Raw genomic sequence first — 24,865 nt, 5'->3', positions numbered from 1 at the left:
GTCAGTCACAGTTCTTGTTTTTAAGTCACAAGGTATGGTGATGTGTGAGCGCACATTAAGGTCCGTGCCAGGCCGGGTGATGCGCTTATCGCCCGATAAGCCGCGCCGTCATTTACCGCAATTCGATCGACTTTGACAGGCTAAGCTTGTACTGCTACAAGTAAAAGATAAAATAGATTTGATTAGGGATTTTAACTCTATGTTGAGAGGCAGGGGTGATAAATTATTTTGGTGGCCCAATTGCACAAAACGGCCTCCGCCACTATAGGGGGGGGGGCTCTCCAAGAGGTGACATTTCCCGTTATTTCTGTGGCGTTATCTGATATACAAGAGCAACATCCGTGGAATTACCTTGCCAGCCTCGGGAACCAGATGCAGTAACCAAGAATTGGCAGCTTGGATCAACATCTAGATAGGTTAGCATAAAACAAAACAGAAGCAATAGAGAGATGACTTACAGACTGTGGAAAGTACTCCACCGTGGTGTCCTGGGATAATATAGAAAGGAACTTTGCTTTTGGACGTGGACTTCAGGTCGTAAAGACGGAGATTGTCTTGAGAGCCGCAGAGCAGGTGGCGGCCAGACGGCATTGGACAAACAGTAGACACTGTCCCTGATACGCTGGGGAATTTGAATGTTCGCTGAGGCTTGACGAGGGATTTTCGAATATCGTAGTTGTCGACAGAGCTGTTTCTTCGGCCAACAAACACCTCATTACCGTCAATTGACCAGCATGCCTAAACCAGTAGTTAGTATTAGCAAAAAGTTTGACTTGAAAAAAAAACAACACTTACGCTCGTAGTCCAGGGAGGAGTGCCTTCCGGCACGTATAAATGGCCCGCTTTCTTTGCTTGGCGCCTATCCCAGATATCTACCGACCCGTCAATAGAGGCTGATAGGAATACAGACTGGCTTTTTTGTACTTTCCCGGGCGAGGGAGGAGCGGTGTCTTCCTGCTTGATGCCCTTCTCTTCCTCTTCCTCTTCCTCTTCATCTTCGTCACCGAACAGCGAATCCAACGATTTCTCGTCATCTTCTCTCTCTGCGTCTGGCTGGACCTTCTCGTTGACCAAGGCTTCTGATATCAGCGAGCCATTGACTGGCTGCCAATCGAGGGCAGCTATCTGACCACTTGACCCGAGGAACTCTCGAGTGTATTTCCCTGTGTTGAGGTCCCACTCCACAACGTTCCTGTCCCACGACCCGCTGATGGCCCTGGTCTCGTCATCGTCCAGTTTTAGCACCGAGACTGCCGACTTGTGCTTGTCCAAATACGCATGGATCTGGCCCTCGCTGTGACGGATGTTCTGCAGCGTAATGCCTCCGGACTCCAACCCGGCAAGCAACCAGAGCGCCTCCGACTGGACTGCCAGTGAGTACACTGGCGACAGCTTGGGCTCGTACACGCCATCCTTATCTGATTTGAAGTCCTCCTCGCGAAGAGGCTGCTCGTTTTCCCAGTAGGACGACAGCACGCCCGACTTCGTAATGGAATCTACGAATGGGTGCCTCTGGGCCACAGTAAGCTGGACCTTTCCGTTGACCGAGTCGAAGAAGTTATATCTCCGAATAAACCCGTCTGCACCGCCCGTAAACATCCACTTCAATCCCCACGAAAAGTCTACGCAATACACTGGACTGGCGTGTAAACACGCGACGTAGGGCACTATGTCGTAACTTTTACAGTTGGTCATTTCAGCAGAGGGATGGATGGGGTTCCTCTGTTTGAACGACAAAGAGTCTGGATGCGGCTCTGCCTCGTAAACCATGTTATCTGCATCTTGCATCTCGTCGTCATCCTCATCATCTTGGTCGTCGTTTTCTTCCTCGTCGTTATTTTCCTCCGCGTCCGCCTGCGACTCGGGTTCGTTCATTTCAATGTCGTTATCTTTATCATTAGGCTCGATCTCTCCCTCAGTGGCATCCTCGAAGAGATCCTCGTCTTCATCGTCGTTCTCATACAAACTCATTGGATAGTGTCGTTATATATAAACACGCAGGGCCAGGGGGGATATCCGCGCAATTTCCCTCGGATATCAATATGCGCAAGAAATAATCACAAAAAATACAGTCTAAATGACCCCTTTTTCGCCTCAAAACGAAGCTTTTGAAAGTCTCGTGGAGATCCCGGGGTTTAATCTAGCGCGTAAAGCCGTCCTTTGACTTCAGACACAACATAATCGAGCCCCTCCTGCAAATTGAGCCCACTGTACGCCGAACATCCCAACACCCGTAGATTATGATGCCGCCGCAGGGCCTCGAGGTTGAGCTGTTTCTCGACGAAGGGGATAATTTTTTCAATTTCTGTTTCGTCAAGCGTGTCGAGTTTGTTGATCCAGACAAGCAGACCGGCGCCAATGAGCCGGTCTTCGTTCAATGTCTTGTGGAGCTCGGTGCGACAGTCATCTAGACGGGTGAGCGCGGTTGCGTCGATAACCCAGATCAAAAAATCGGTCTTTTCAAAGTAGTTTCGCCAAAACGGACGCAGAGTAGCCTGGCCGCCCACGTCCCAGATATTCAATTTGTATGTGTCTTGGTAGTTGACTGTCTGGATGGAGAACCCGAGAGTCGGCGAGACTTTGTGGATGTCTTCGCCGAGAATGGACTTTACAATAGTAGTTTTGCCGGCATTATCCAGGCCTCTATATTATCTTAGTTAGTGGTTGATCAATACTCGATTGAAATTTTGGAAGGGACTTACAGCATAAGGATTCGCATTTCCTTGTCTTTTAGACGCTGTTTCTTGAGAATTGTTAGCAGGCCCATGTTAATACTCTAGTCCTATCGCTTATGCTACTGTTGGCTGGTAGTGGGAAGGGAGGGGAGACGGGCTGTTTAAGTACTTGAGACCGGGCTGGATGCACAACATCACCTCCGTTGTGCGATAAGGTCGGTTATATTCTACAGTGTACAGCTATTCAGTTATTTATTCCTTTATTTATTTATCGATTTATTTTTATTTATCGTTTATTTATTTCGTGTTCGATATTAATTAGTCTGGTATTATCGTGTGGGGATATGCAATAGAGGCGCGATCGATACAATGGCGGTACTAATGGCAGTATCATACGAACTAATCGAGGTAAGAGAGGTAAATTTTTTAAAAAGCGGAATATCTAACTCAATTAGGCACTATCAATTATCTTTCAGATCAGTCACATTCGCTCAAGACAGTCCGTGTTTGGTCTTTCATATGATTTTGTGTATTGGACACTCTTATCATGTTTGAACGAAGCCATTTATTGGGGCCTGATGTCGACCGATTTTGCTCAAACTCAGTCCAAAAATCGATACTCATCTCCTCCAGTATCCCATGGGGCGAGCATTACGTTCAACATTGGGCAATTGATGCTGTATGGCTTAGTGGCATACACAGCCCTTTGCAAGCTTAATCACACACGGGACCCTTTCCAAGGCGTTTCAACTTGGACACTGACAATCTCTGTCATATTTTTGTTGGTGGCTGTCCATCTTTTTGTCTTTTCGAGCATATTTGTCGATGACAATGGGCTGGGCTATCGCGGGTTTATGTGGCTTGATTTCGTTAATTGGTTCTGGGCGACAGCGAAGTTTGGTGAGATTGTAAGGTTCGTACCTCAACTGGCACTTAACTTCAAGCTTATGTCAACCAAAGGACTGTCGTATGTCTTCATTGTGCTCAATTGTGGTGCTTCAGTGGCTGCCATGCTGTTAACGATGGTTACCAGGCCATTTCTGCCCAATGCCATAAATGTACTGCTGTACGGATTCAAAGCGCTTTCCATTGCGGGAATCCTATTCCAGTTCAGACTTTACGGTTCGGACTATCGTAGAGTACAAAAGGACAATGACGAGGAGATACAGTTAGACGTCCCTAGATTAGATCCGAATAACCGATTCCAAGAGTAGCAAGGAAATGCTGCCGATACTTAAGCAATTGACTACGATTAACCGGTCTATAACACATCAACCGGGAACTACAACACAACACACAGGAGGGTCATAATATACATTCTTTTTTTTAGTGCATTAAATTAAAGCGACATCTTTTTACTCGGCATCAACGCCGCCCTTTCGCTTGATGAGGGCCTTTCGGTCCTTGTCGAGCTTCAACTTGGTAAGGACGACCTTGGAGGTGTTAAGGTTGATTGGAGCAGAGGCACCGTTGGACTTGTCCTTGGTGACCTTGTCAACTCGGATGGCGTACTTGAGTCGGTAGACCTCGGTGATCTTACCCTCTCGGCCCTTGAAGGAGCCTCGGACAACAGAGACCTCGTCATCCTTTCGAACTGGCAGGGATCGGATCTTGTACTTCTCTCGGAGCTCCTTGGAGAGAGGAGCAGACATGATCTTTCGTCGCTCAGACGATGGAGCATCGAAGTGGGCCTTTCGGCACTTTCTTCGGGATGAGGAAACGTCTGCCAAATATTTAGTTAGTTCCATGCCATCGTTTCATGTCGTTCTTCTTGCTAAACATACCCTGTGAAACCTTCATTTCTGTGTCGATGTGCTGGTCTACTTGGAGGGAGTAGGAAATAGGTCGAGTGAAAAAATTAGTGTGTATTGGGATCTCGGAGTGTGTGTCTAGCGCGGGTCCCCATACCAAACTCCTCCCCTACTCAAAGCAGCTGCTGCGGCTGTACCACTTAATTTCAATCTTGCAGTAAACTTAATCGAGATTCTTCTTGCAGCTTGGCGGACGGGCGCGCGCATACTCAGGAGGGTTGGGAGGTATGGATTCTATACAAAGCGTATTTTATGGTACAGCACTGTGACTAGCAGTTTCCCAAACCAGCACGCAGTTGTCCCAACTCGCGCACGCGCAGCGTATAAATGCGGCGTGTGGGGCTCACCCTTTTGAAGCCGCACGCCTCCAATGTATGCATTATAGGTACGCATTGTAATACATATTTCAACGCATCTGTAGTTCATTCATTCTTATGTACATAAGTGAAGTGATACATGGGGAGGGAAATAGATAAGCCGCCGTTATAGAACTCCACCTCGTGTACTACGTACGCACCAAACAAATGCCCGGAGTACTAATGGGTAGTACTATAATGGCTGGTGATATTGAAGATGTACATAAGGCTCCATTCCCTTAATCAGTAAGCTAATTACGACAATGCTAGTTATACCTGCAGAGATGCGTGGTTGCTACAGTATTATATGCACATTCCCCGAGCCACGCGTTCGGGCGTAGCACCCACAGAGCGGTAGGGGTTATATATATAAAGTTGGTCAAAAATGAGACGGGTGGAAAAAAGAACAATAGGGCCATAGGAATTGGCCAAATATGTGTGTCCACCTCACCAGAAATGAATGTATAGATCGCGATGATGCGGCATTACGCGTTCCATCGGTACGGTCATGATGGTCGGGCATGAAGAACGCCGAGAATAGCACGATTCACAAAACACCCCCTTTTTTTGCCTCCCTTCTCCTGATAATATCCGCAGGACGTAACGAAGAGACCTTTTGGGTGGCCACATTTTTGACGTCCAATCCTCTCTGGCTGTAACAGATTGAGTTTAATTCGCCAAAGCTGTTTGGAACTTGAATGCTTGGTATTAAGTTTCAAGTGTGACTTAGAAGGTTACGACAGCTGTAAAAAAATAATAATCTACTATTCTCCACCGAGCTAGGGACCGTTTAATACCCTATTGCGTGGCCATTGCCTGCTTTAAATATCCAATCCTGCCCTTATCTTTTGGCGTTTTTATTTTTTTTTTGTATGGTTGACCACCACCAATGTTCAAGTGGAAGAATAACGCGGGCCTTGCGGAGGATGAGGAATCGCCTCCCCGAATCCCGAATCGCACAGACAGCATGTATCGTACCCGCAAGCTCAATGGAGTACACAGCATTGCTCACAGTCCGAGCATTTCTGTGAGTACCCTGTCCGATCTGGACTTGCAATCGCCAGTACCGAGTCACCAGCGTAACAGATCTCTGGACGATGTTATATTTTCTGACGATATACCCACATTGAGCGCCTATGGGGGTGCAATGCCAGTGCTGGGCGGCGGATCGGCTGTCCCCTCTTTGCACAAGCGCGAGTATAGCATTGGGTCGTTGAGGGCGACTAACGAGCAGCTGCAGAAGGCGCTTGAATTTGAGGAAATGGAGACTCAACGGCTGGAACGAGAGCTGAAAGAGAGCAAGGCAAAGGTAGAGGAACGATTATCAGAGCAGAGCAAGCTTGAGCAGGACCTATTTGAGCGCAATAACCTGATTGCTCAATTGCAGAAGCAGCTCAAGGACATGAGGAGGATGAAGCAGGAAGTAGAGAACGCTCTCAGCGAAGAGCAGATGCAGTATATTAATGAGAAGCAGCAATGGCTGGACAGGGAGTCTGAGATGGAAAACAAAATTCGGAGTCTCTCGGCTGACAAGCCTCTTCCAGTTCCGTCAAAGCCGTCGTTTGAAGAGGCGGACGATGTGTTGTCTGCAATTGCTGTGCATTCAGTGGATGGGGATAAAGAAAAGGTGCCACCGCTGCCTCCAAAGAGGATTCCGACTGCTAAAGAGCAGGCGACGGCGTTGGACAAGATGAAAAACGAGCTAGATTTGTGTCGACAGCAGCTTGAATTGGTATCTCGCGAATATGCATTGAGGCATGAGAAGCTGCGACAGGAGCTGGAGCAAACGAACGAGGTCAATTCGCGGCTTAAGGAAGAAAACGAACAGTTTCAGGTGTTGCTGGCTCAAAAGACTGTTTTGGGCGACTTTTCTTCCCTTGCCGAGGAACTCGACCAGATATACCAAGAAGAAGACCTACATGACGACAATGATACTACTAACGACAATAATGACGATGATGATATTAGCAAGAACAGCGACACTACGGACGAGACTGACGTGAGTGATGATAACGAAAACCCACAAGAGAACGCATCTGAGAAGAAAAAAGATAATGAGAAGAAGAAGAAGGATATGAAGACGCGGCTGTATGAACTTGAGTTTGAGACCAAGTCGCTAACGAACCACAACAAAGCCCTCAAAGTGTCGTTGGAACGGCTGGTGCAGCGATTACTAGAGTTTAGGGACTTTGAAAAAGTGGTTGAGGACCAGAATTCCGTCACATCGCGGTCTATTTCGCTCTTCCACCGCCGAGTCTCGTCCTCTTCCACTTCTTCAGCTCCCCTAATTGGTGGTCACCGCCACTATTATAAGCCCCAACGCCGCATATCACCAAGCGTAGGAGGAGCAGGAGGGCACTTACCACTTGACGTACCAAAGCATCGCCGAAACTCGCCTTCGCAAGCCACAGTCGCTACTAACCAAACTACAACCACCCTGGAGCCCCCTACGTACTACAATTTCGGCTCACCAACTTCTTCACCTTCCCAATCCTTCTTCCACTTCCCCGGAGCAGCAAACGGAATAGGTGTCATGCGCAGCGTCAACCGCGCACTCCGCCCCCCGTCGACGTGGTCCAGTATGATCTTCCAAGCCCCCCTTGCGCCTCACGATGGAATCAACTCACCACAAAGTTCTACGACGGCTACTGCGCCTACTCCAGGGTCCAACAACTCATCAGCATCCTCAATCACAAGCCAAAACTCGTCAGACTTTACCAGCATTATAGACGGCAATGCATACCGCCCGCCATGCATAAACGGACAGAAGAAGCTGCGGCCTCTGAAACTCACCTCATCGGACCTGGAGCCGGTCCCGCCTTCTCCTGCCTCTTCTACCTGGAGCTTTGGCATTCACTGACCACCACCCCACATGGTCCAACACTTGGTATACGCAACTACACTATCTACATTGTACATATTGTACGCCCAATACTATGCAGGTGTCTCACCTTTAAATTCGTTTTCCAACCCCCTGGTACCCGCGCTATTGGTCAAATGGGGCGCCGCCCTAACGACCTGTGCGGCTGTTACTAATGCGCAACCTATAGAGGCTTCTTTCCCCACAATTTGTCCAGTCCCAGGTACTACCGGACCCCAGAAATATACTCACGAGTGAGCCCATCATCTATAGCAAAGTACTCACCTTCTGAGTGAGCGACAGGCCGAGCCAGAGCGTGATAAAGGAACCCTCTCCGCAAAAATAGGGCAAAGGGTGAGTTTATCCGCGCGCGCCCGCCCGGAAAAATTGGGCCCGCCCAATAAGGCAGGATTGGCAGCTGATTATGTCTGAGAGAGGGGCAGGGACTATCTCCGCCTCGCCGGTCTCCCCACTCCCCGTGGCTATCAGAGGACAGGGTGGGCTTATATATACATCCTTGGACGCACCTCCCGGAGTTGTTAAAGCACCGATGTCTTCTCCGGGCGACAATAACAACAGAAAACAGAGCACCGACTTTCCACGATCCAAGCCGCAGGACATTCCAGCCCAACCTCGCCGTGGGTCTTTCTTTGAGTGGGCATTTGGCGGATTGAGCCCTACTGCTCACCCCCAAGTGAAGGCGAGGCCCCGGATAGGCTCATTGGGCGGTATTTCCCCCGACGAGGCGCTCAACCTGTCACGTGCTGGATACGCTGAAAAGAAGATGCAGGAATACACCATGGAGTCGAAATCCGCCACCTCTACCACTTCTACTACCGCTGCTTCTGCTACTACTAATACTGGCGAGGGACCCAGGCCGATTCCAGTGAGTAAGCCGCGCAAGCGATCCGGCTCGAGCTATGAGGGAATTGGTCTCGTTGCTGCTTTCAGCGGAGGCCCCAGCTCGTTTTGATGATTTTTATTTATTCGTTTATGATTGTTTTATGATTTTGTATTATTAATCTGTATAATATCCTTCACCCTCAGGGGCTCCACCGCCATGTTAATTGGGGGGACCAGTCCCCCCAAACCCCCCTGTGGCTCCGCTGCGCGGAGAAATTGTTGAAAGAGGCTCTTGTGATGGGGGTTTGGGGGCAGAGCCCCCAGTTACGGGAGCTCGAGGGCTGGCCCTCGAATACCAAGTGCAACATTTGTGTAACGGAGAGCTGTAACAAAGTACTCCGTGTTGTCGCGAAACCTTGTTACGCTGTTGCAAATGTTTTGTGGTAAAACACCCGGAGTTTGTTACGGTTTTTGTTACGCTGTGTAACGGACAGCCTGAAGGGGGGTTTGGGGGCGGAGCCCCCACTAAGGGAGCTCGAGGGCTGGCCCTCGAAATACGAAAGGTGAACGAAAGAAAGCAGAGATTGTCATTAGATCATTAAATAGTAGGGTTTGGCGCCGGGTCGTGGAGATAGTCCGGCATGAACGGGTCTCCACTGGTAGGGTGAGGCTGATTATGCTGGGGCACCGGCGGCAGAGGGCTGTCTGGAATGAACATGTTCTGGTGAGGGTACCCAGGAGGAGGCGCGGGAGGCAGCTGCTGAGTGTTGAGAGGCGACAGAGCCCTGCGGCCGTAGTAGTTCTCGTAGCGCGTGGGCGAAATGGCGCCCATTCGGGTGTTTAGCGAGACCAGCTGGACCCGCTCGCCGTGGTTGTACTCCTCAATGTCTTCGAAATCGTTCTCATTGCCGAGATGCTCCCTAAGCGAGAACTCATCGTGCCGAATGCCAGTCGGCGAAGTTGTCTGGTACCCGCCAGTACTATAGTGGCTTTGCGAAGAGTACGAATTGTAGCCACCGCTGCCTCCGCGACTGCCGCCATGAGTCGGGACGTAGGCCTGGTCGGTAGGGGGCTGCTTCTGGTGCTGCTGGTGGGCGACATACGAGTTGCCGCTGGGCTGGATCTCCGTCGTGAAAGCACTAGGCAGCGGCGGTAGCGAGCCGTCCAAGGTCTTCTCGAATTGTCGCGGAGGCAGGCCCTGGGGCGCAAAATCGTGGTGGCGCGAGTCCATGTCGCTGACCGTCATGTTCTCCTCGTTCGCCGACATGTCGCTCTTTCGCTCTCTGCGGCGGAACGGCCGCGTCTTGAGGAGTGGCCTCAGAGCAGGCAGTGCCGCCACGAGTAACGCCGTGAAGTTTTCTGCCGCAGTGAGAGCCGCGGCGCTGGAAATGGAACCGGTGCTACCAATGACCGCCGCACGGGCCAGGCACACAATGATGGTGATGGCACCGAGCGAGAAGGTGACAATGAGGCCAATCTTCTGCTTCTGATTGAGCGACTTGAGGCTCCGCACCACGGGGAAGGGCACGATGAAAATAAGCACGTCGGTCGACAGGTTGAACAGCACCGAAATGACAAAGGGCGTGACGGCTGTTGACGCGTAGCACGCCGTATCGTGGTCGAGGGACCAATTGAGCGAAACGGGGATGCACAGCACCACGTTGACCAGCAGTACGCAGATGCCCGTGAATAGGGTGTAAAACGTGGTGAAGATGAGGAACCGCCGCGACTTGGTATGCTTAGGTACAATTCGGAAGTAGAGGCCGAGAATGGCAAACTTGATGATCCACAGGCCCAGGTAGTACGGGGTGGCGGAGCTGTAGACGATCTTGAGAATCTTGATAATCTCAGGGTCGGACAGGTGCTCGACGTAACGCAGGCCAATCACGAAGTTGTCAAAGTAGGACCGGCCATTGCTCATGAACCCTTTGCTGATTGTGTATGCGTCTAGCGATACCCAGCAGAAGAAGAGCATTTGGGCGAAAGCCAGCAGGATGTCTTCTCGCTGGATGCCGACATGAACAATATACCGCTTGACGTAGAATCTCAGAATGAGAAACACAAATGACGTCGAAGCAAGCGTCCATTCGGCCGCCTATTCTTTTGTTAGTCCATCCAACAAATCTTTTCCAATTGACCCTTTGCAATTCTTCTCCACCCATCAATTCTTGGTCAATTCTTGGGTCTAGCAACTCCTGATTGAGAACATCAATGGTTACTTAGATATCCCACTCAATGCAGACCAAAGATAGTGGGTCAATGCACACCAAAGATAGTGGGTGAATGCAGACCAAAACAGATAGTGAGTGTATGCAGACGTCATATCGTGGTAGGGGACTTCAAATACTTACAAGAACGCCGTTAGGACTGACCATGGTATGAAACAGCCGAGTACGCTAAACGGGTTGCAAAAATGGAAGTTGGCTGGCTCTTCAATTACAGCCTAAGTGCTCTCGGAGGACCAAAAAAGAACCCCAGAGGGAATAACTAAGCCCAAGCAAAGAAGAAAAAGGGGGGAGGGACCCAGCCAGAGTTAAGTTAGATTACCAATAGTGAGCAGACTGGTGGCCTCTCGTATCTAATCCCTTTTATTCTCCCCAGAGTGAATAAGTTAATAAGCAGCCGCTAATTAACGAAACGAAGGTAAAAATGTTGGCCAAAGGTGGAGAGAAATGGAGGCCCTACCCTCACGTAGATATATGCCCTCTTCAACCACGGGTCTGCGAAAGAAGTGCCATAAAAAATAGTAACCCGCATCATACATGTATTTCATCCACCCGCAGAGTGCATCAAGCGGCCGTGCAGATACACACCCAGAGCTGTATCCAAACCCAGTCCTCCGCGTACTCCGCCGCGGCACACCTGCCCCCCTGAACCTGTCGGTGATTGTATCCAGCGGTCTAGGAAAGGTACGGACGTATAATTTTCGAGCATGCAAGACCTGTCCATGCATGATGCATTGCCGTAAAGCCCCCCTCCAAAAGGCTTAAAGGGGGTGGGAGGTGCAGCTGGCAATAACCCGGTCCGTCCGATATGATACAGGCTCAATTGCACCTGTGGGATGCCAATGTTAACTACCAGCCATTGTGCCCAGTCGTTTGGAAACTCCCCTGTCATCTGCCACCTGCCAAGGTGTTGCAAAATGCCTGAGAGTCCGACACAGATTAAGCGATGACAATTGGCTGTGTGAGATTTGAGGGGGGGTTTTAGGGGGGTGGAAAGCGAGAGCGCCGCTTAGATGGCTCAAGTCGCGCCTTTTGGTTTTGGAACGCGCTCTAAGGGTTTGTTCCACCCGTCATCTTTTAGCCCTGCGGCACTGTGTTTGTCTCTGCTCATTAGTTCGGGTTTTTCATGTTGGAATACGGGTAAGGGCGGAGAAGGTGATACACGTAATCGCCTTCGGCGTGCCGTAGCTTGTACTAGGGTTTTGATAGGCCGAACCGTGCATGTGAATCGATGATTTTTCAGTGTCTGATACATTAAACGGCTTCGGGGCATTAGTTAGGACGTGGCATTTGGCATCTGCCACGAACCAGCCAGTGTTTTTTTGATGGTTAATGCGATAGTCGTCAAATTTTTTTGCCTGTCTATGTATATAAGTGGAATAACAAAGCTATTATCTATTCATGTAGTAATATTTATCCATGTAGCTTTGTATGTAAGTCGGCTATAACCGTGCGCTTTGTAAAAGCATAGTGCGGGTAAGGACAATGTATTGTCGTCAACCAGCCGAATTTCAACGCCGTTGCTAAGCCCACCTACTAAAGTGGGCAATGCGGGTGTATTGTAAACGACATACAGTGCAGTGTTCTCGGTTCGCGGTTGAATGTGAAGATCATTAAAAACCGTTTATCTGCACGTGTATCAAGCGCGTTTTGGGGCAATTGGATATTTACAAGCTCTACTGTATCTTTACGCTTGGCACAAAGTCTTGTACATTGTATGGATTACATTGAATAGGGGATCGTACAGTGAACGGCGGTATAGCTCGTTTCTATTTCACATGATGTGTATGATATGCTACCGTAGTGTTAACCAATACGGTACTAACTTACCCTTTTATTACTTGTGTATCACTTTTGTGTAATCAACGTGTATTTACGTATATATTCTCCGATGTATTACCGTAGGACATAGTGTAGCATATTGTGTATGGAACATCGTCTGCAGTGTAGTAATGAAAATTAACGCCTGTGAGCAGATAGGATACCACTTTTCGGCACACCGGTCGGTGTTTGAAAAAAAAAATTTACAACCTACACACCTGTACCATGTGGACATGCGTATACGCGCGCAGCCTCATTGTATGACGGAGAAGAAGTGTAACAAGCTCTCGGGCCTACTCTGTCGGTATTGGGCGGCGCCAGGAAAATTGAGCCGCATGAGCCGCATACATAGCATATCTACATAATACACCTGGAGCTCTACCCCAGACCCCGTAGTTGTCCTCCTTCTCTATAGTGGTCCTCCGCGAAGCGGAACCAGGGGGGTCTGGGGGGCTGGCCCCCCAGGAAAATAGAGAGCCGCATGGTATACTATTGACAACAGTTGAGAGAAATACGTTGTTTGTCCACCAGTATATTACGAAACAGAAAACGATGATTGGAGAGAATAGATTTTATGTTCTAATGAAACTTTGAAAAAAAAAACAAACGCAAACCTTGTACTTGGTCGGCCATAGCGGGTAGCTGGAGAGCCCTGGCTATAGCACCTTGTGATATGTGATTAAATCAAAATTGCCCATTACAAAGTTTAGACCCTGCATTTATCGCTCCATCTCATCCTACCTCTCCAAGACCAGCCCTCGAAGATGTCCGTGGGGTTTGACTACAGACTGGAATCGCCGACATTGGAAATAAGGCATGGCTGCATCAAGTGCCCCAAGAGTCCGCCACAATGCGAATCATGTCCTCAGGGTCAAGTTTGCATACTAACCACCCAGTCGTGCGACACGTGCTCAACAGTAAAGTGTGTCAATAACACTGATAAAAGCATTGTCGCAGATGCCAATGACACTACTAGCGAGTCCAGTAACAAAGTAGATGCTAGCATCAATGATACTACTAGCGAGCCCAGTAACAAAGATGCTAGTGCCTACGGCACTAATGTCAATAACGACGACCTGAAAGATTATCAACGTAAGGCACTTCTCGGCGGCTTAATTGGAGCACCCCTGGTACTAGCCATAATTATATGCGTCCTTTTTTGGGCCTGCAAACGCAAGTACAGGAAGCTGGATGTGGAAATGACCGGTAAGCAACCAGATGAATTTGAGCAGGAAGTCGAGCATAAACCGTTTGATGCTCGTCACCATGAACAACGTAGCGAGTTTTCCCTTCAGCCTGAAAGACCCAGTCAATTGCATCCCAAATCAAAGCATGGCCGTGTTTCGGACATTCGAGGACCAGGACCGATATCAGTATCAGTACCAGGACCAATACCAGGACCAAAGCCAGGGTCAGTACGAATGCCAGCATCAGGGCCAGGATCAAGATCAAACCTTGGGCCACAGCAGGAAGTATCCCAAACTGTAAAGGTTGAAAAGAAGAGTAACAAATGGGGCTTGCCTTCGCTTAAAAGTCAGAAATGGACCCCCGCTCGGCTATTCTCTGACAAGAGCCAGAAGGAACCCCAAACACCTATGCATTTTGATGTGGCACCATCGACTAGTATGATTCCAATTCGTAACGAAACGCACCAAAGAGGCTCTGAAAGCGCACAAAACATAAAAATTGATCTAACCATTCCAGAAGACAGCCTTGAGCAACCTCACAATGAGGAGCATGATTTTGATGAGATGCAACATGATAGCACATTTTTGCCTCCTAAGCCCCCGGAGGAGGACAAACCTTCTCCTCCCCGGGGTCGCCGCCATTCGAAAACACGCAATCGATTGTCTAGGCTCTCTCAGGAGTTTTCTCAGCATGCACAAAGCGTGCTAAACAAGGCGCTGCACGGTTCACACCAATCGTCAACCTTCCAATCAACGACTCAGTCAGCAGGCCAGACTGATGAATCGTTTAGTCAAGACGCTCACTATGGGGCCCGACCTTTGGAAAGCCACATCCATGCGGACCCTCCAAAGCTGCCTTCGATCCTAATAGACCAATCTACAGGGTCGTTTTATGAAATTGCTAATCCAGAGCGGTACGAATCAAAGATTGAAATCCCGCCTCGCAGCTTGGACCGCCCTCCGTCTCATCGGTTTAGACTATACCCCAGAAGCTCCTCAGGCAACCGCCTTTCCAGTTCCATCTTCCGCAACTACAAGAATAGCAGCCAGACGTATAGCAATGCGTCCGCTCCGGTGGTTCAGACTACCAAGTCCGACATAAGCATTAGCGATGCGCATAGCGCCCAGTCGCCAGGGGACATTGTATCGCTTGACAGCAGACACGGAGCTCATCCGCGTAATTCAAAGAACCGGGATCGGCTAGCAGGGTCGCAGTCATATCATGACTTGATGGAGACGGACATTCCAATTCAGCTTGACCCCAGGACAGGCGGCGGAGGCGAAGATGACGATGTTTCAAGTATCGACCGCTCCCTTCAGCGAGTTATCAGCGACTCAAACTATACGCATTATGTCGACTATGGAGCTGGGTACGGCGCAGATGATAGTGAGATCGGTGAGGCAGAAAGCGGTTACAATGTACCACGAGGTGGATACCCCTATGAGGCGTCTCAGGAGATGGGGATGTACGCGACAGAGGCGCCTGAGTACGGCGAAATGAACCAGGATGCCCGAAAAGAAAGTGATTATTCAGGCACACGTGCGACAAACGAGGAAAGTCGTAGAGATAGTGACTATTCTCGATACAGCGGTAGCCTGCCAAGGAGAGATAGCGAATCTCGATACAGCGGTAGCCAGTCAAGGAGAGACAGCGATTATTCACACTATAGTGACCAGCTGTCACGGTACCGAAGAGAGTCCTCCGGCCCATATCGCCCGGCTCTTCCGGAGGCACCTGAGGAGTACGAGGAGGTGATTGAAAAGGGATTGAAGAGTTATGGCTATGGCGACTATGCTGACGTGGAATACGGCCAGGAGGCGTCATTAGCTCAGGATGACCGTGAAATCTCGCTTTCTGAAGTCTCTTCTCTTGAGGAGCCAAGTAAATCAGCAGCTCCAGTTAGGAGTAGGGATCTGTACGATAGTCTTCCACCCCTCCCTCCGCCAGAGAAGGAAGAAGATATTCGAAAGGTGCATTCCATGCACATGGCTCAGAATGACGAGGAGGATTATCGTCCCTCTCGACCTCTACCGGACCATGAATTCGCGTATTACCACGGAGTTGACGAGGAGCTACCACCAATTCCATTGCATGGTGAGCCTGATATGGTACCTCCTCTCTCCAATGTTGGCTACAGCGACATTCAACCGCTATCTGTACCCAGATCTCCAGATCGATATAAAAGGGGCGTCAACCGGTCGGCTACGGAGGTTCTGGAGTCCTCGTCACATCAGGATACCGGTTCTCAGTCGTCGCTAAGGACGCCCCGATCTACACCGCGACTCAATCCTCGACAAGTCGACCCATCGCAGCATCGAAGCTTTCACCACGGGCAACGGCTGCAGGTGCGCCAAGAGGGCACTCGCTCCCAGGGTCACTTGCCCCGCGAGCCACGGTCTCCACGGGGGACCTATGACTAGCAAATATTATGAAATGACAAACACCATTTTTGATTCGAGGGCCAGCCCTCGAGCTCCCGAAGCTGGGGGCTAGCCCCCAGACCCCCAATCCTAATGGGACTACAATTAGGATGCCTGAAGTATAATTGAGGCAACAGATCCCCCATGAATCGGAGCTACTACTTGTGGAGACGTGTATTCGAGGGCCAGCCCTCGAGCTCCCGGAGTTGGGGGCCAGCCCCCAAACCCCCGATGTTGAGGTTACTACAATCATGATGTTTGGGTATAATTGGGGCTACAAACCCCCACGAGGCGGAACCCCAGGTACTACTAGATCGAAATCCCACTATAGCAACAATTAATCTATCATAATGATTTTCAGTACGAATACAGTAGTTAATTTATTATAAGCACAGTACCAGCATCAACGAACACCAACCCACTGTAACGAATTTGCAGTAGACCGCTAAACGAATAATTAATCTACAATGATCTTATCGCTAATTGGCAATTACCTAATCCACTACCGGTGTGATTATCTCATAGTACCACTAAGTTAACAAGATACTTCATCCTTTATAGTCTACAGTACCACTCACGAACGGTTCCTCCATCTAAGCGAACTATTATAAAGATTCTACAGTATAGTCATTGAATAAGTACCGGTAATCGAGCTATAATGATTCAACAGACCACTACCTGGTAACATTACGAATAATTAATGTTATACGGGTAATAATCCTACAGTACCGGTACCACTAAACGAACAATCACCTAATCCATTATAATGGGTCTACAGTGCAACTCAGCAAACAATTACCTATTCCATTGTAATGAATCTACACTACATTATATATTACGATCATCAAAATGAATCTACCTGAAAACTCAATGAAATGTCATTCCATAATGATTCTACAGCACAATTTTTTTATCTTATCATGATACCATCCGACGAACAACTATTACCCTACCACTATCAGCGAAAAGTCAATATCTTACCAATGATGATTGTGTATAGTTACCGATCTACGCAAACTAGCGTAATCTCGTAATAAATCTACAGTAGCGGTACCACCATCAGCGAATAGTTAGCGTACTCACATAACGAATCTACACCACCACTCAATGAACTATCAACGAACAATTAATCCATTATAATGGTAAAACATAACACACAAGTAAGATCTAACACGTATGTAATAAAATAAATTCATACTTTTTGATTTCTGCTCCTCCGCCTATAGCATGCTTATAGCACGTCTATAGCACGCCTATAACACGTTATAACACGCCTATAGCACGCTTATCCCCGTCGCTCAATATCGTACATAAAGTCAAAGTAATGCTTGTCAAAGTGGTGGACTCGAATGTAACCGTCCTCAGAGCCGGACGCAAAAGAAGTGCCCTTAGGATGTACAACAACCGTGTTAATAGGACCAAAGTGACCCTTAACGTTGCCCAACTCGTCCTCAAACAGCTTGTGGTAGAATCGTGACTGGAACTTGCCCTCTCGCGAGCTCGTCGTAGTGACATCCTTGGCCTCCTGACCACCTCCCAGGATAACAAAGTCCTTGACAGGCGTAATAGCCGCCGTGTTCATGGGCGCGTCAGAGTTATAAGTCTTGAGGTTCGTCAGGTCGTCACACGTAAACAGCTTGGCTTTCCGGTCCTTGGAAGCAGTAATGAAGTAGGTTCGGTCCGGCGAAGCCTGAATATCGGTAATGATGTCCTCGTGGCCATCCACCGTCTTGATCTTCTCACCAGTCTCTGCATTGTACAGCGAGACCGAGCCATCGCCGTGCCCAGCCACAATGTGCTTACCATCATAAACCCACGTCGCAAAAGTCACCTTCGACTCCCCCTGCGGGTTGATGATCTCCACCAGTGGCTCCGAAGTCTCCGGCTTGGACCCGTCGGTGGTCACGGGGTAGATTCGAATGGCGCCTCGCTGGCCCATATGCTCTTCTGATACCGCCAAAAAGGACTTGTTATCGGGGGAGAACTCGACCCGCTTGATCGAGGCCTTGCCCTCCCACACGTGAATGGTCTCGCCGGTCTCGACCTTCCACAGGTTGATCTTCAGGTCGGCTGCGCCCGAAATCGCCACCGTCGTCGTCTGGTCCACATCAACCGTCATGAGCGCACCATTGTGCCCGTTATACGTGCCCAGTCGCTCACCGTTATGCGCATACCACACACAGACAACCTTGTCTCGAGCAGTGGAGAACAGGATGTCTCCCTCCCGGTTGTATTTCAGCTGCGTCAGCGGTCGCTCGTGGCCCTTTAGCACTATTGGTCGCATTATCGTTCACACTGTTGAAAAATTTCCTTCACCACTGAACACTTTCATATACCCAAGCGCGGCGAGCTGTCGTGTCCCAACCCTTCCGTACATCCTGGCACGACCCCTCCCATCCCGTGATAAATTCTACTCCTAATGCGGCTCACGCGGCTCACCAGTCGAGGCTCCAATTCGACTTGGGGGCCAGCCCCCAGACCCCCCGATGACGCCCTGCTACACCGTAAGAAAACTCACAACCTGTAACTAGTTTTCTCGTTACAATGCGTAACAAATGCCGCGCCAAATCTCCGCGAAGCGGAGCCCTAGGGGGGTTTGGGGGGACTGGTCCCCCCAATTACACTAGTAGGAAGGAATTGGAGCGTCTGGGGATGGCCCCAGGTAAAGCGAAGAGATCATGTATTGGTTTTAGCAGACGTCCTCTGGCTGGCCTGGAACGACGGACTCGCCGAGATCGAGCTTCAATGCACGGTTGAACAGCTCGAGGAGCATCTGGAAGCAGAGCCCCGTGATGGCTGGGTCATACCGGCCTTTAGAGGATTCGTCTCGGATGAAAGCATGCTGGGCGCCAGCAATCTCGTAGAAAGAGAAGTTGACTCCGGCGTCGCGCAGCGACTTGCGAATGAGGTCACGGCCCTCTGGGGGCACATGCGGGTCGTCGACGCCGAAGATGGTGATAAGCTCGCCCTTAATCTCCTTGAGCCGGTTGATGGAGTGCAATTGCTCGTTATTGGTGGTCCCCAGGGTGCTGGAATGGATATCGGTGCCGAAGTAGGTCACCGCGGCATTGACTTCAGGGTGGAGACCGGCCCGCAGGGCCAGATGGCCGCCCAGACACATACCAGTGGCACCAATGCGCCCAGTACAGGTCTTGAGGCCCTTAAGGTAGTCAATGGCAATGCGGTTGTCCTCGTCGTACGACTCGAGCGGCTTTTCCTTCTTGTATTGGTTGCCGAGATCAGTGCCCTCCGTGTCGTAGGCGAGTGGTTCTGGGCCCACGAAGTTGTGGTAGACAGACGGAGCAACCACGATGAAGCCCTGGCCAGCAATCTGCCGAGCGAATCGGGCGACTGGGCCGGTGACTTGGTAGATCTCGCTGTGCACGATGACACCGGGGAACTTGGCGTTGGGGAACCGGGTCATCTTAGGGTGGTACACCATGAGGCGCACTTCAGTACCGTACGACGTCTTTACGTCTACATAGGAGTCTTCAATAAGCATTTTTCACTAGATCTTCACTACTTTTCAGCAATTAGAACCACTTCTGTCTAGCGTGGGGAACCATTTCTCCCATCACCTTCTAAATCACTACGGAGCACTCTACTCCATGAACCAGACTACTTTGACCACTTTGGCCATCAACATTGTTGACAATTGGTATCGATAGGTCTGATTTCCGAGACGATATAAGATGTGCAGTTGATCTCCAATGGGTTATTAGAGAATGTATAGAGTGGCAACCCTTGAGCCGCACAGAATGAGGCTTAATGAGGCGCGCATATATTTGAACCAATACCGAATACGTTCCTATATTGGTATTTGGACATATGGAGTTTACATATATAGGTTTCGAGTTAATTGATCCTGGGGGGTTTGGGGGGTTTCCCCCCAAGTACGGGGTCTGGGGCAGAGCCCCAGGAGAAGACTGAGCCTGGAGGCTAATTGAACTTTGATTGGGGCTGACTGGGGGATTTCCAGATTTTGCAGTGCTCTCAGGTCTCCAGCGGTTACAACTGAAGCCCGGGCTTGCCAGATTATCAAAGATAGAAGCTAGTAATACGCCGGAACAAACTCTCCACGAAGCAGAGCTCCAGGGGAGGGTTTTGGGAGACTAGTCCCCCCAATTGCACTATGTAGAGAGAGTATTCGTGGGCCAGCCCTCGAGCTCCCGTAATTGGGGGCTCTGCCCCCAAACCCCCGTCACAAGAGCCTCTTCAACAATGCCTCCGCGAAGCGGAGCTCCAGGGGGGTTTGGGGGGAGTGGTCCCCCCAATTACACCAAGCTTAGAGTGGTATTCGAGCCCTTGATCTTCCGTGGCTTGCTGCGCGGAGGGTCGACCGGAAAAGAGCAGCCCGGGTCGGGCATTACCGCATTAAAGCCCATGCGAGAGTCAAGCAAAACCTATAATTGTAAGGTCGTATGTCTAACTAGATATAAATTATATATAAATTAAGCCTGTGGTTTTTTTAGAGCTGCAGAGCGTCCTTGAGGAAGGCATCCTCCTCAGCCTGGTGGACCTTCTTGGTACCAGCAGCAACACTGGCAGATGGCTGTCGGCCAGCGTATCGAACGGCAACGTCCTTGTACTTGTCAGTCTCAGTCATGACAGTCTGGAATCGATCGCTGACGTAGGACCAGGCACCAGCGTTGAGCGGCTCCTCCTGGCACCACACAATGTCGGTCAGGTTAGGATAGCTGTTGAGCACGTCTCGCACCTGGGCGAATGGGAACGGATGCAGCTGCTCAATCTTGATGAAGGCAGTGTCAGTGATGTTGTTAGAAGCTCGGGCCTTGTGCAGGGCGGTGAAGACCTGACCAGTGCAGAAGACAACCCGCTTCGTCTCCTCCTTGGTGCCAATGGTCTTGCCGTGCTCAGCGTCCTCAATGATCCACTGGAAGTGGGAGTCGCCAGTGAACTCGCTGAGGTTGGATCGAGCCAATGGGTGTCGCAGCAAGCTCTTAGAGAAAAAGAGTACCAACGGCTTTCGGAACGCTCGGTGCATCTGTCGTCGCATCAAGTGGAACAGGTTGGCTGGCGTCGATGGGTAGGCAACCTGGATGTTGGCGTCCTGGTGCTGTCGCATGAGCTGATCTTCGGTTGGGAACTGTCGTGGGTCCTCGTTACAGAGCTGCAGGTATCGCTCGATTCGGCCCGACGAGTGCTCTGGACCCTGGCCATCGTAACCGTGCGGCAGGGACAGAATAAGACCGGATCGCTGGGACCACTTGGACTCGCCAGAAGCAATGAACTGATCAATGATGACCTGCGCAGTGTTGGCAAAGTCACCGAACTGGGCCTCCCAGATAACCAGTGCATCGGGACTGGTCAGCGAGTAGCCGTACTCAAAGCCCATGACACCGTACTCGGAGAGGGAAGAGTTGGTCACAACGAAGTCGCCCTGGTTCTCGGAGATGTGCTGCAATGGCACATAAGTGTTCTCGTTCTCCTGGTCGTGGAGAACAGCGTGTCGCTGAGAGAAGGTGCCTCGCTCGACGTCCTGGCCAGACAGTCGCACGTGGTAGCCCTCGCTAGCAAGCGAACCAAAGGCAAGAGCCTCACCAGTGGCCCAGTCAATTCCCTCGCCAGACTCAATGGCCTTGACTCGCTGGCCCAGAATTCGCTTCAGGTTTCGGTGAACATTGAAGTCGGCTGGGTACTCGGCAGAGAGCTTACCAATCTGCTTGGCCGACTCCTCAGAGAGAGCGGTCGGCAGGTGGGGCAGGATCTCAGTGGCGAGCTCCTTGGGGGTCTTGAAACCCTCCCAGGCGGAAGCGAGCCACTCTCGCTGGGTCGGCTGGTAGTCCTTGGATCGGGAGAACGACTCCTCGAGCAGCTGCCAGACCCACTTCTTGTGCTCCTCTACGTCCTCCTTGGTGAAGGAGCCCTCCTTGATGAGCTTGTCGACGTACATGTTGAGCGAGGACTCCTTCTTGGAGATCTTCTTGTACATGAGCGGCTGGGTGAAGGACGGCTGATCCGTCTCGTTGTGGCCGTACTTTCGGTAGCACACAATGTCAATGAGCACATCAGAGTGGAAGGTGGCTCGCCACTCGGCGGCCAGGTTGAAGATGAAGGTTACCGCCTCAATGTCGTCGCCGTTAACGTGGAAGATTGGCGCATCAATGGACTTGGCAATGTCGGACGGGTACGGCGTGGATCGCGAGAATCGCGGGTCCGTGGTGAAACCAATCTGGTTGTTGATGATGATGTGCACGGTACCACCAGTGGAGTAGGATGGCAGCGCGTTGAAGCCAATGGTCTCGTAAACGACACCCTGGCCGGCGAAAGCGGCATCACCGTGGAGCAGAACGGCCATGGCCTTCTCAAACTTGCCCTCGTCCTTCTTGTAGTGCTGGATGGCTCGAGTCTTACCCAGGACAACTGGGTCCTCAGCCTCCAAATGGGACGGGTTGGCGACCAGCGAAAGGTTGACCTTCTTGCCCGATGGAGTCGGTCGCTGGTAGTTAGCACCCAAATGGTACTTGACATCACCGGAACCCTCATCAAACGAAGCGGAGCCCGAGAACTCGGAGAAAATGGACTCGTTGGGCTTTCGAATGACATTGGACAGCATGTTGAGTCTGCCTCGATGTGGCATGCCGATAACAATGTCCTCAACGCCCAGCTCAACAGACTGGTCAATGAGCGACTTCATACCAGGAACCATGGTCTCGCAACCCTCCAGACCGAATCGCTTGTCATTGGGGAATTTGGTAGACAAGAAGGCCTCAAACGAAGTAGCCCAAATGAGTCGATCGAGAATTCTTCGCTTCTCGTCGGTAGAGTACTTGTAAGGAGTCGGGATCTCAATTCGCTCCCGGATCCAGTCGCACTGAGTCCGCGATGGAATGTGAACATACTCAACACCGTAGGAAGAGCAGTAGATTCTCTCACACGTCTTGATAACATCCCGCAGCTTCATCTTGGAGACACCATCCTTGGCGAAATGAGGCAGGATACCCGGGCCCAGAGTAATCTCCTTGTCGAGATCAGCCTCAGTGAAGCCGTAGTGCTCGAGCGTCAGCTCCTTAGGGACGTGCTTCTGCGAGTTGCCAAAGCTGATGCCCAATGGGTCGATCTGGGCCTTGTGGTGGCCTCGCACCTGATAAGCTCGCACCAGCAGCTGCACCTTGAGGTGATCAATGATGCCGTTACCTGAGGTATCCCTACCGGGGACGACTGAGGCCACGCCGCCGCTGTGAGTCGGGACGATGGTGGGCGGTGGCTGGTAGGCCATTGAGGCCGGTCGGCCCGACTCCATGTTCTTGAAGTACGCCTGCCACGACACGTGCACGGAGGTTGGGTCTTCACGCCACGCAGAGTACATTTCATCAATGTAGTTGGCGTTGGTAGACTGAAGGAACACATCATCTCCACCGGTCTATTATTTATTTGTTAGCCAATTATTCGTTTTTTCTCAATTTCCTCACAATTGTCTCCAATCAATTCGTCCAAAATATAGTAACTTACCGTGTATTTTCGCGCAACGACGCCCTTAAATCCGGTGAGCCCCCGCGGTTTGCTCACTCGGAGCGATCTGGTTACAGTTCTCAGCATGGTCAAATCCTACCACCTATGGAACTATATATAAAACGATAAAAAATAAATAAGCAAGAGGACAATTCTCTATAAAAGTAACAAAAACCGTCTCTCCATACGACCTTTCCTCAAACAAAATTTTCTAAAAAAGCCAAAGAAAAAAATTCGTCGTGGGAATCGGGGGGACAACAACAATTATATGTACGCACTCACACACAAATTTGCAATGTAAAATGTATCAAATGTATTGGCGGAGAGAAGAGGTGAGATGACCCTTCTGTATTGCTGCAGGCGCATGAACGGAACAACTCTAGTCCCAAAAGTGCCGACATTTCCGGGGTCCGACGGCCAAACGCCTCTGCACGACAATTGCTACGAACCCCCTATGCCCCAATGGCTGCTTCTTCGCCATGACCGCTCGCCTTATCTTCGCGAGGTCCCTATTGGAATCGCCCCGGTTGCGGGAGAAGACGGGCTCGGACGCGCTGTGATTGGCCGTTGGGGGGTAGCGGGCACACTCGGCATATCGGGGCCGGTTCTCCGCATAGGCACGGCTGACACATCGGATCCGAAAAATCCTCGCCGGCGACCTATCATTTACCACTGGTAGTGGGTGCTCAACAGCATGGGCTGGATCATAAAATTAGTCGTCCTGCGTCCAATGAGATAAGCCGATTACAATTGGACATGCTCCTCGCTATTTACGCAAGGGGCTGTGTGCCAAGGGGGCTATTTTTGATACTCCTGCACAGAAGTCGAGATGCATCGCCATCGCGACTACGAAAGAGCGGGGAAGGCTTCCCTCCGCGATCCACCACTCTAGCCGTATGAGCCTCACCCCCTACTAACTCCGGTGTGTATCGAGGGCCCTCGAGCTCACGTAGTTGGGGGCTCTGCCCCCAAACCCCCATTACATCAACCAAATCTCCTCGCAGCGGATACCCCAGGGGGGGGGTTTGGAGGGACTGGTCCCCCCAATTGCACCAGTGTTTGTTCGAGGGCCAGCCCTCGAGCTCCCGTAGCTGGGGGCCCAGCCCCCAGACCCCCGTGGTTACAACGTAACAAACTCCCAACAACATCCCCGTAACAAATTTTTTTCCCGTAACAATTTTTTTCGTGACAGA

The 24,865-nt window shown here is 50.5% G+C and overlaps 11 protein-coding genes across 11 annotated transcripts; 4 read left to right on the top strand and 7 right to left on the bottom strand.

Moving 5' to 3' along the window:
* Positions 1 to 301: 301 nt before the first annotated feature.
* SPT8 (WD40 repeat domain-containing protein) lies at positions 302 to 1,971 on the bottom strand (the record flags this gene model as incomplete). The annotated part of the gene is made up of 3 exons (XM_076681839.1): positions 302 to 408; positions 459 to 738; positions 796 to 1,971. The coding sequence occupies 3 exons, from the start codon at positions 1,969 to 1,971 to the stop codon at positions 302 to 304; spliced, it is 1,563 nt and encodes a 520-aa protein (XP_076543796.1).
* A 164-nt stretch (positions 1,972 to 2,135) lies between these two features.
* On the bottom strand, positions 2,136 to 2,767 carry CIN4 (GTP-binding protein Cin4p; the record flags this gene model as incomplete). Its single annotated transcript, XM_076681838.1, has 2 exons — positions 2,136 to 2,643; positions 2,703 to 2,767. 2 exons carry the CDS (start codon positions 2,765 to 2,767, stop codon positions 2,136 to 2,138), a joined length of 573 nt encoding a protein of 190 aa, XP_076543795.1.
* Positions 2,768 to 3,044: 277 nt separating this feature from the next.
* Positions 3,045 to 3,889, top strand: TRVA0_001S03950 (uncharacterized protein; the record flags this gene model as incomplete). The annotated part of the gene is made up of 2 exons (XM_076681837.1): positions 3,045 to 3,083; positions 3,131 to 3,889. 2 exons carry the CDS (start codon positions 3,045 to 3,047, stop codon positions 3,887 to 3,889), a joined length of 798 nt encoding a protein of 265 aa, XP_076543794.1.
* A 141-nt stretch (positions 3,890 to 4,030) lies between these two features.
* Positions 4,031 to 4,475, bottom strand: RPL26B (uL24 family ribosomal protein; the record flags this gene model as incomplete). Its single annotated transcript, XM_076681836.1, has 2 exons — positions 4,031 to 4,398; positions 4,460 to 4,475. The coding sequence occupies 2 exons, from the start codon at positions 4,473 to 4,475 to the stop codon at positions 4,031 to 4,033; spliced, it is 384 nt and encodes a 127-aa protein (XP_076543793.1).
* A 1,256-nt stretch (positions 4,476 to 5,731) lies between these two features.
* On the top strand, positions 5,732 to 7,702 carry TRVA0_001S03906 (uncharacterized protein; the record flags this gene model as incomplete). Its single annotated transcript, XM_076681835.1, has 1 exon — positions 5,732 to 7,702. One exon carries the CDS (start codon positions 5,732 to 5,734, stop codon positions 7,700 to 7,702), a length of 1,971 nt encoding a protein of 656 aa, XP_076543792.1.
* Positions 7,703 to 8,252: 550 nt separating this feature from the next.
* On the top strand, positions 8,253 to 8,675 carry TRVA0_001S03884 (uncharacterized protein; the record flags this gene model as incomplete). Its single annotated transcript, XM_076681834.1, has 1 exon — positions 8,253 to 8,675. One exon carries the CDS (start codon positions 8,253 to 8,255, stop codon positions 8,673 to 8,675), a length of 423 nt encoding a protein of 140 aa, XP_076543791.1.
* A 468-nt stretch (positions 8,676 to 9,143) lies between these two features.
* On the bottom strand, positions 9,144 to 10,920 carry TRVA0_001S03862 (uncharacterized protein; the record flags this gene model as incomplete). Its single annotated transcript, XM_076681833.1, has 2 exons — positions 9,144 to 10,640; positions 10,897 to 10,920. The coding sequence occupies 2 exons, from the start codon at positions 10,918 to 10,920 to the stop codon at positions 9,144 to 9,146; spliced, it is 1,521 nt and encodes a 506-aa protein (XP_076543790.1).
* Positions 10,921 to 13,355: 2,435 nt separating this feature from the next.
* TRVA0_001S03840 (uncharacterized protein) lies at positions 13,356 to 16,199 on the top strand (the record flags this gene model as incomplete). Its single annotated transcript, XM_076681832.1, has 1 exon — positions 13,356 to 16,199. The coding sequence occupies one exon, from the start codon at positions 13,356 to 13,358 to the stop codon at positions 16,197 to 16,199; it is 2,844 nt and encodes a 947-aa protein (XP_076543789.1).
* Positions 16,200 to 17,484: 1,285 nt separating this feature from the next.
* On the bottom strand, positions 17,485 to 18,483 carry TIF34 (translation initiation factor eIF3 subunit i; the record flags this gene model as incomplete). Its single annotated transcript, XM_076681831.1, has 1 exon — positions 17,485 to 18,483. One exon carries the CDS (start codon positions 18,481 to 18,483, stop codon positions 17,485 to 17,487), a length of 999 nt encoding a protein of 332 aa, XP_076543788.1.
* A 405-nt stretch (positions 18,484 to 18,888) lies between these two features.
* TRVA0_001S03796 (carboxymethylenebutenolidase) lies at positions 18,889 to 19,623 on the bottom strand (the record flags this gene model as incomplete). Its single annotated transcript, XM_076681830.1, has 1 exon — positions 18,889 to 19,623. One exon carries the CDS (start codon positions 19,621 to 19,623, stop codon positions 18,889 to 18,891), a length of 735 nt encoding a protein of 244 aa, XP_076543787.1.
* Positions 19,624 to 20,667: 1,044 nt separating this feature from the next.
* KGD1 (alpha-ketoglutarate dehydrogenase KGD1) lies at positions 20,668 to 23,759 on the bottom strand (the record flags this gene model as incomplete). Its single annotated transcript, XM_076681829.1, has 2 exons — positions 20,668 to 23,583; positions 23,673 to 23,759. 2 exons carry the CDS (start codon positions 23,757 to 23,759, stop codon positions 20,668 to 20,670), a joined length of 3,003 nt encoding a protein of 1,000 aa, XP_076543786.1.
* Positions 23,760 to 24,865: the final 1,106 nt, after the last annotated feature.

Source organism: Trichomonascus vanleenenianus (assembly GCF_965637985.1).
Source record: "Trichomonascus vanleenenianus strain CLIB 3782 genome assembly, contig: TRVA0_001S, whole genome shotgun sequence".
NCBI classification, from domain to species: Eukaryota; Fungi; Ascomycota; class Dipodascomycetes; order Dipodascales; family Trichomonascaceae; genus Blastobotrys; species Blastobotrys vanleenenianus.
Note: the sequence above shows the minus strand (reverse complement) of the source record. Positions and strands in the feature narration are given on the sequence as shown.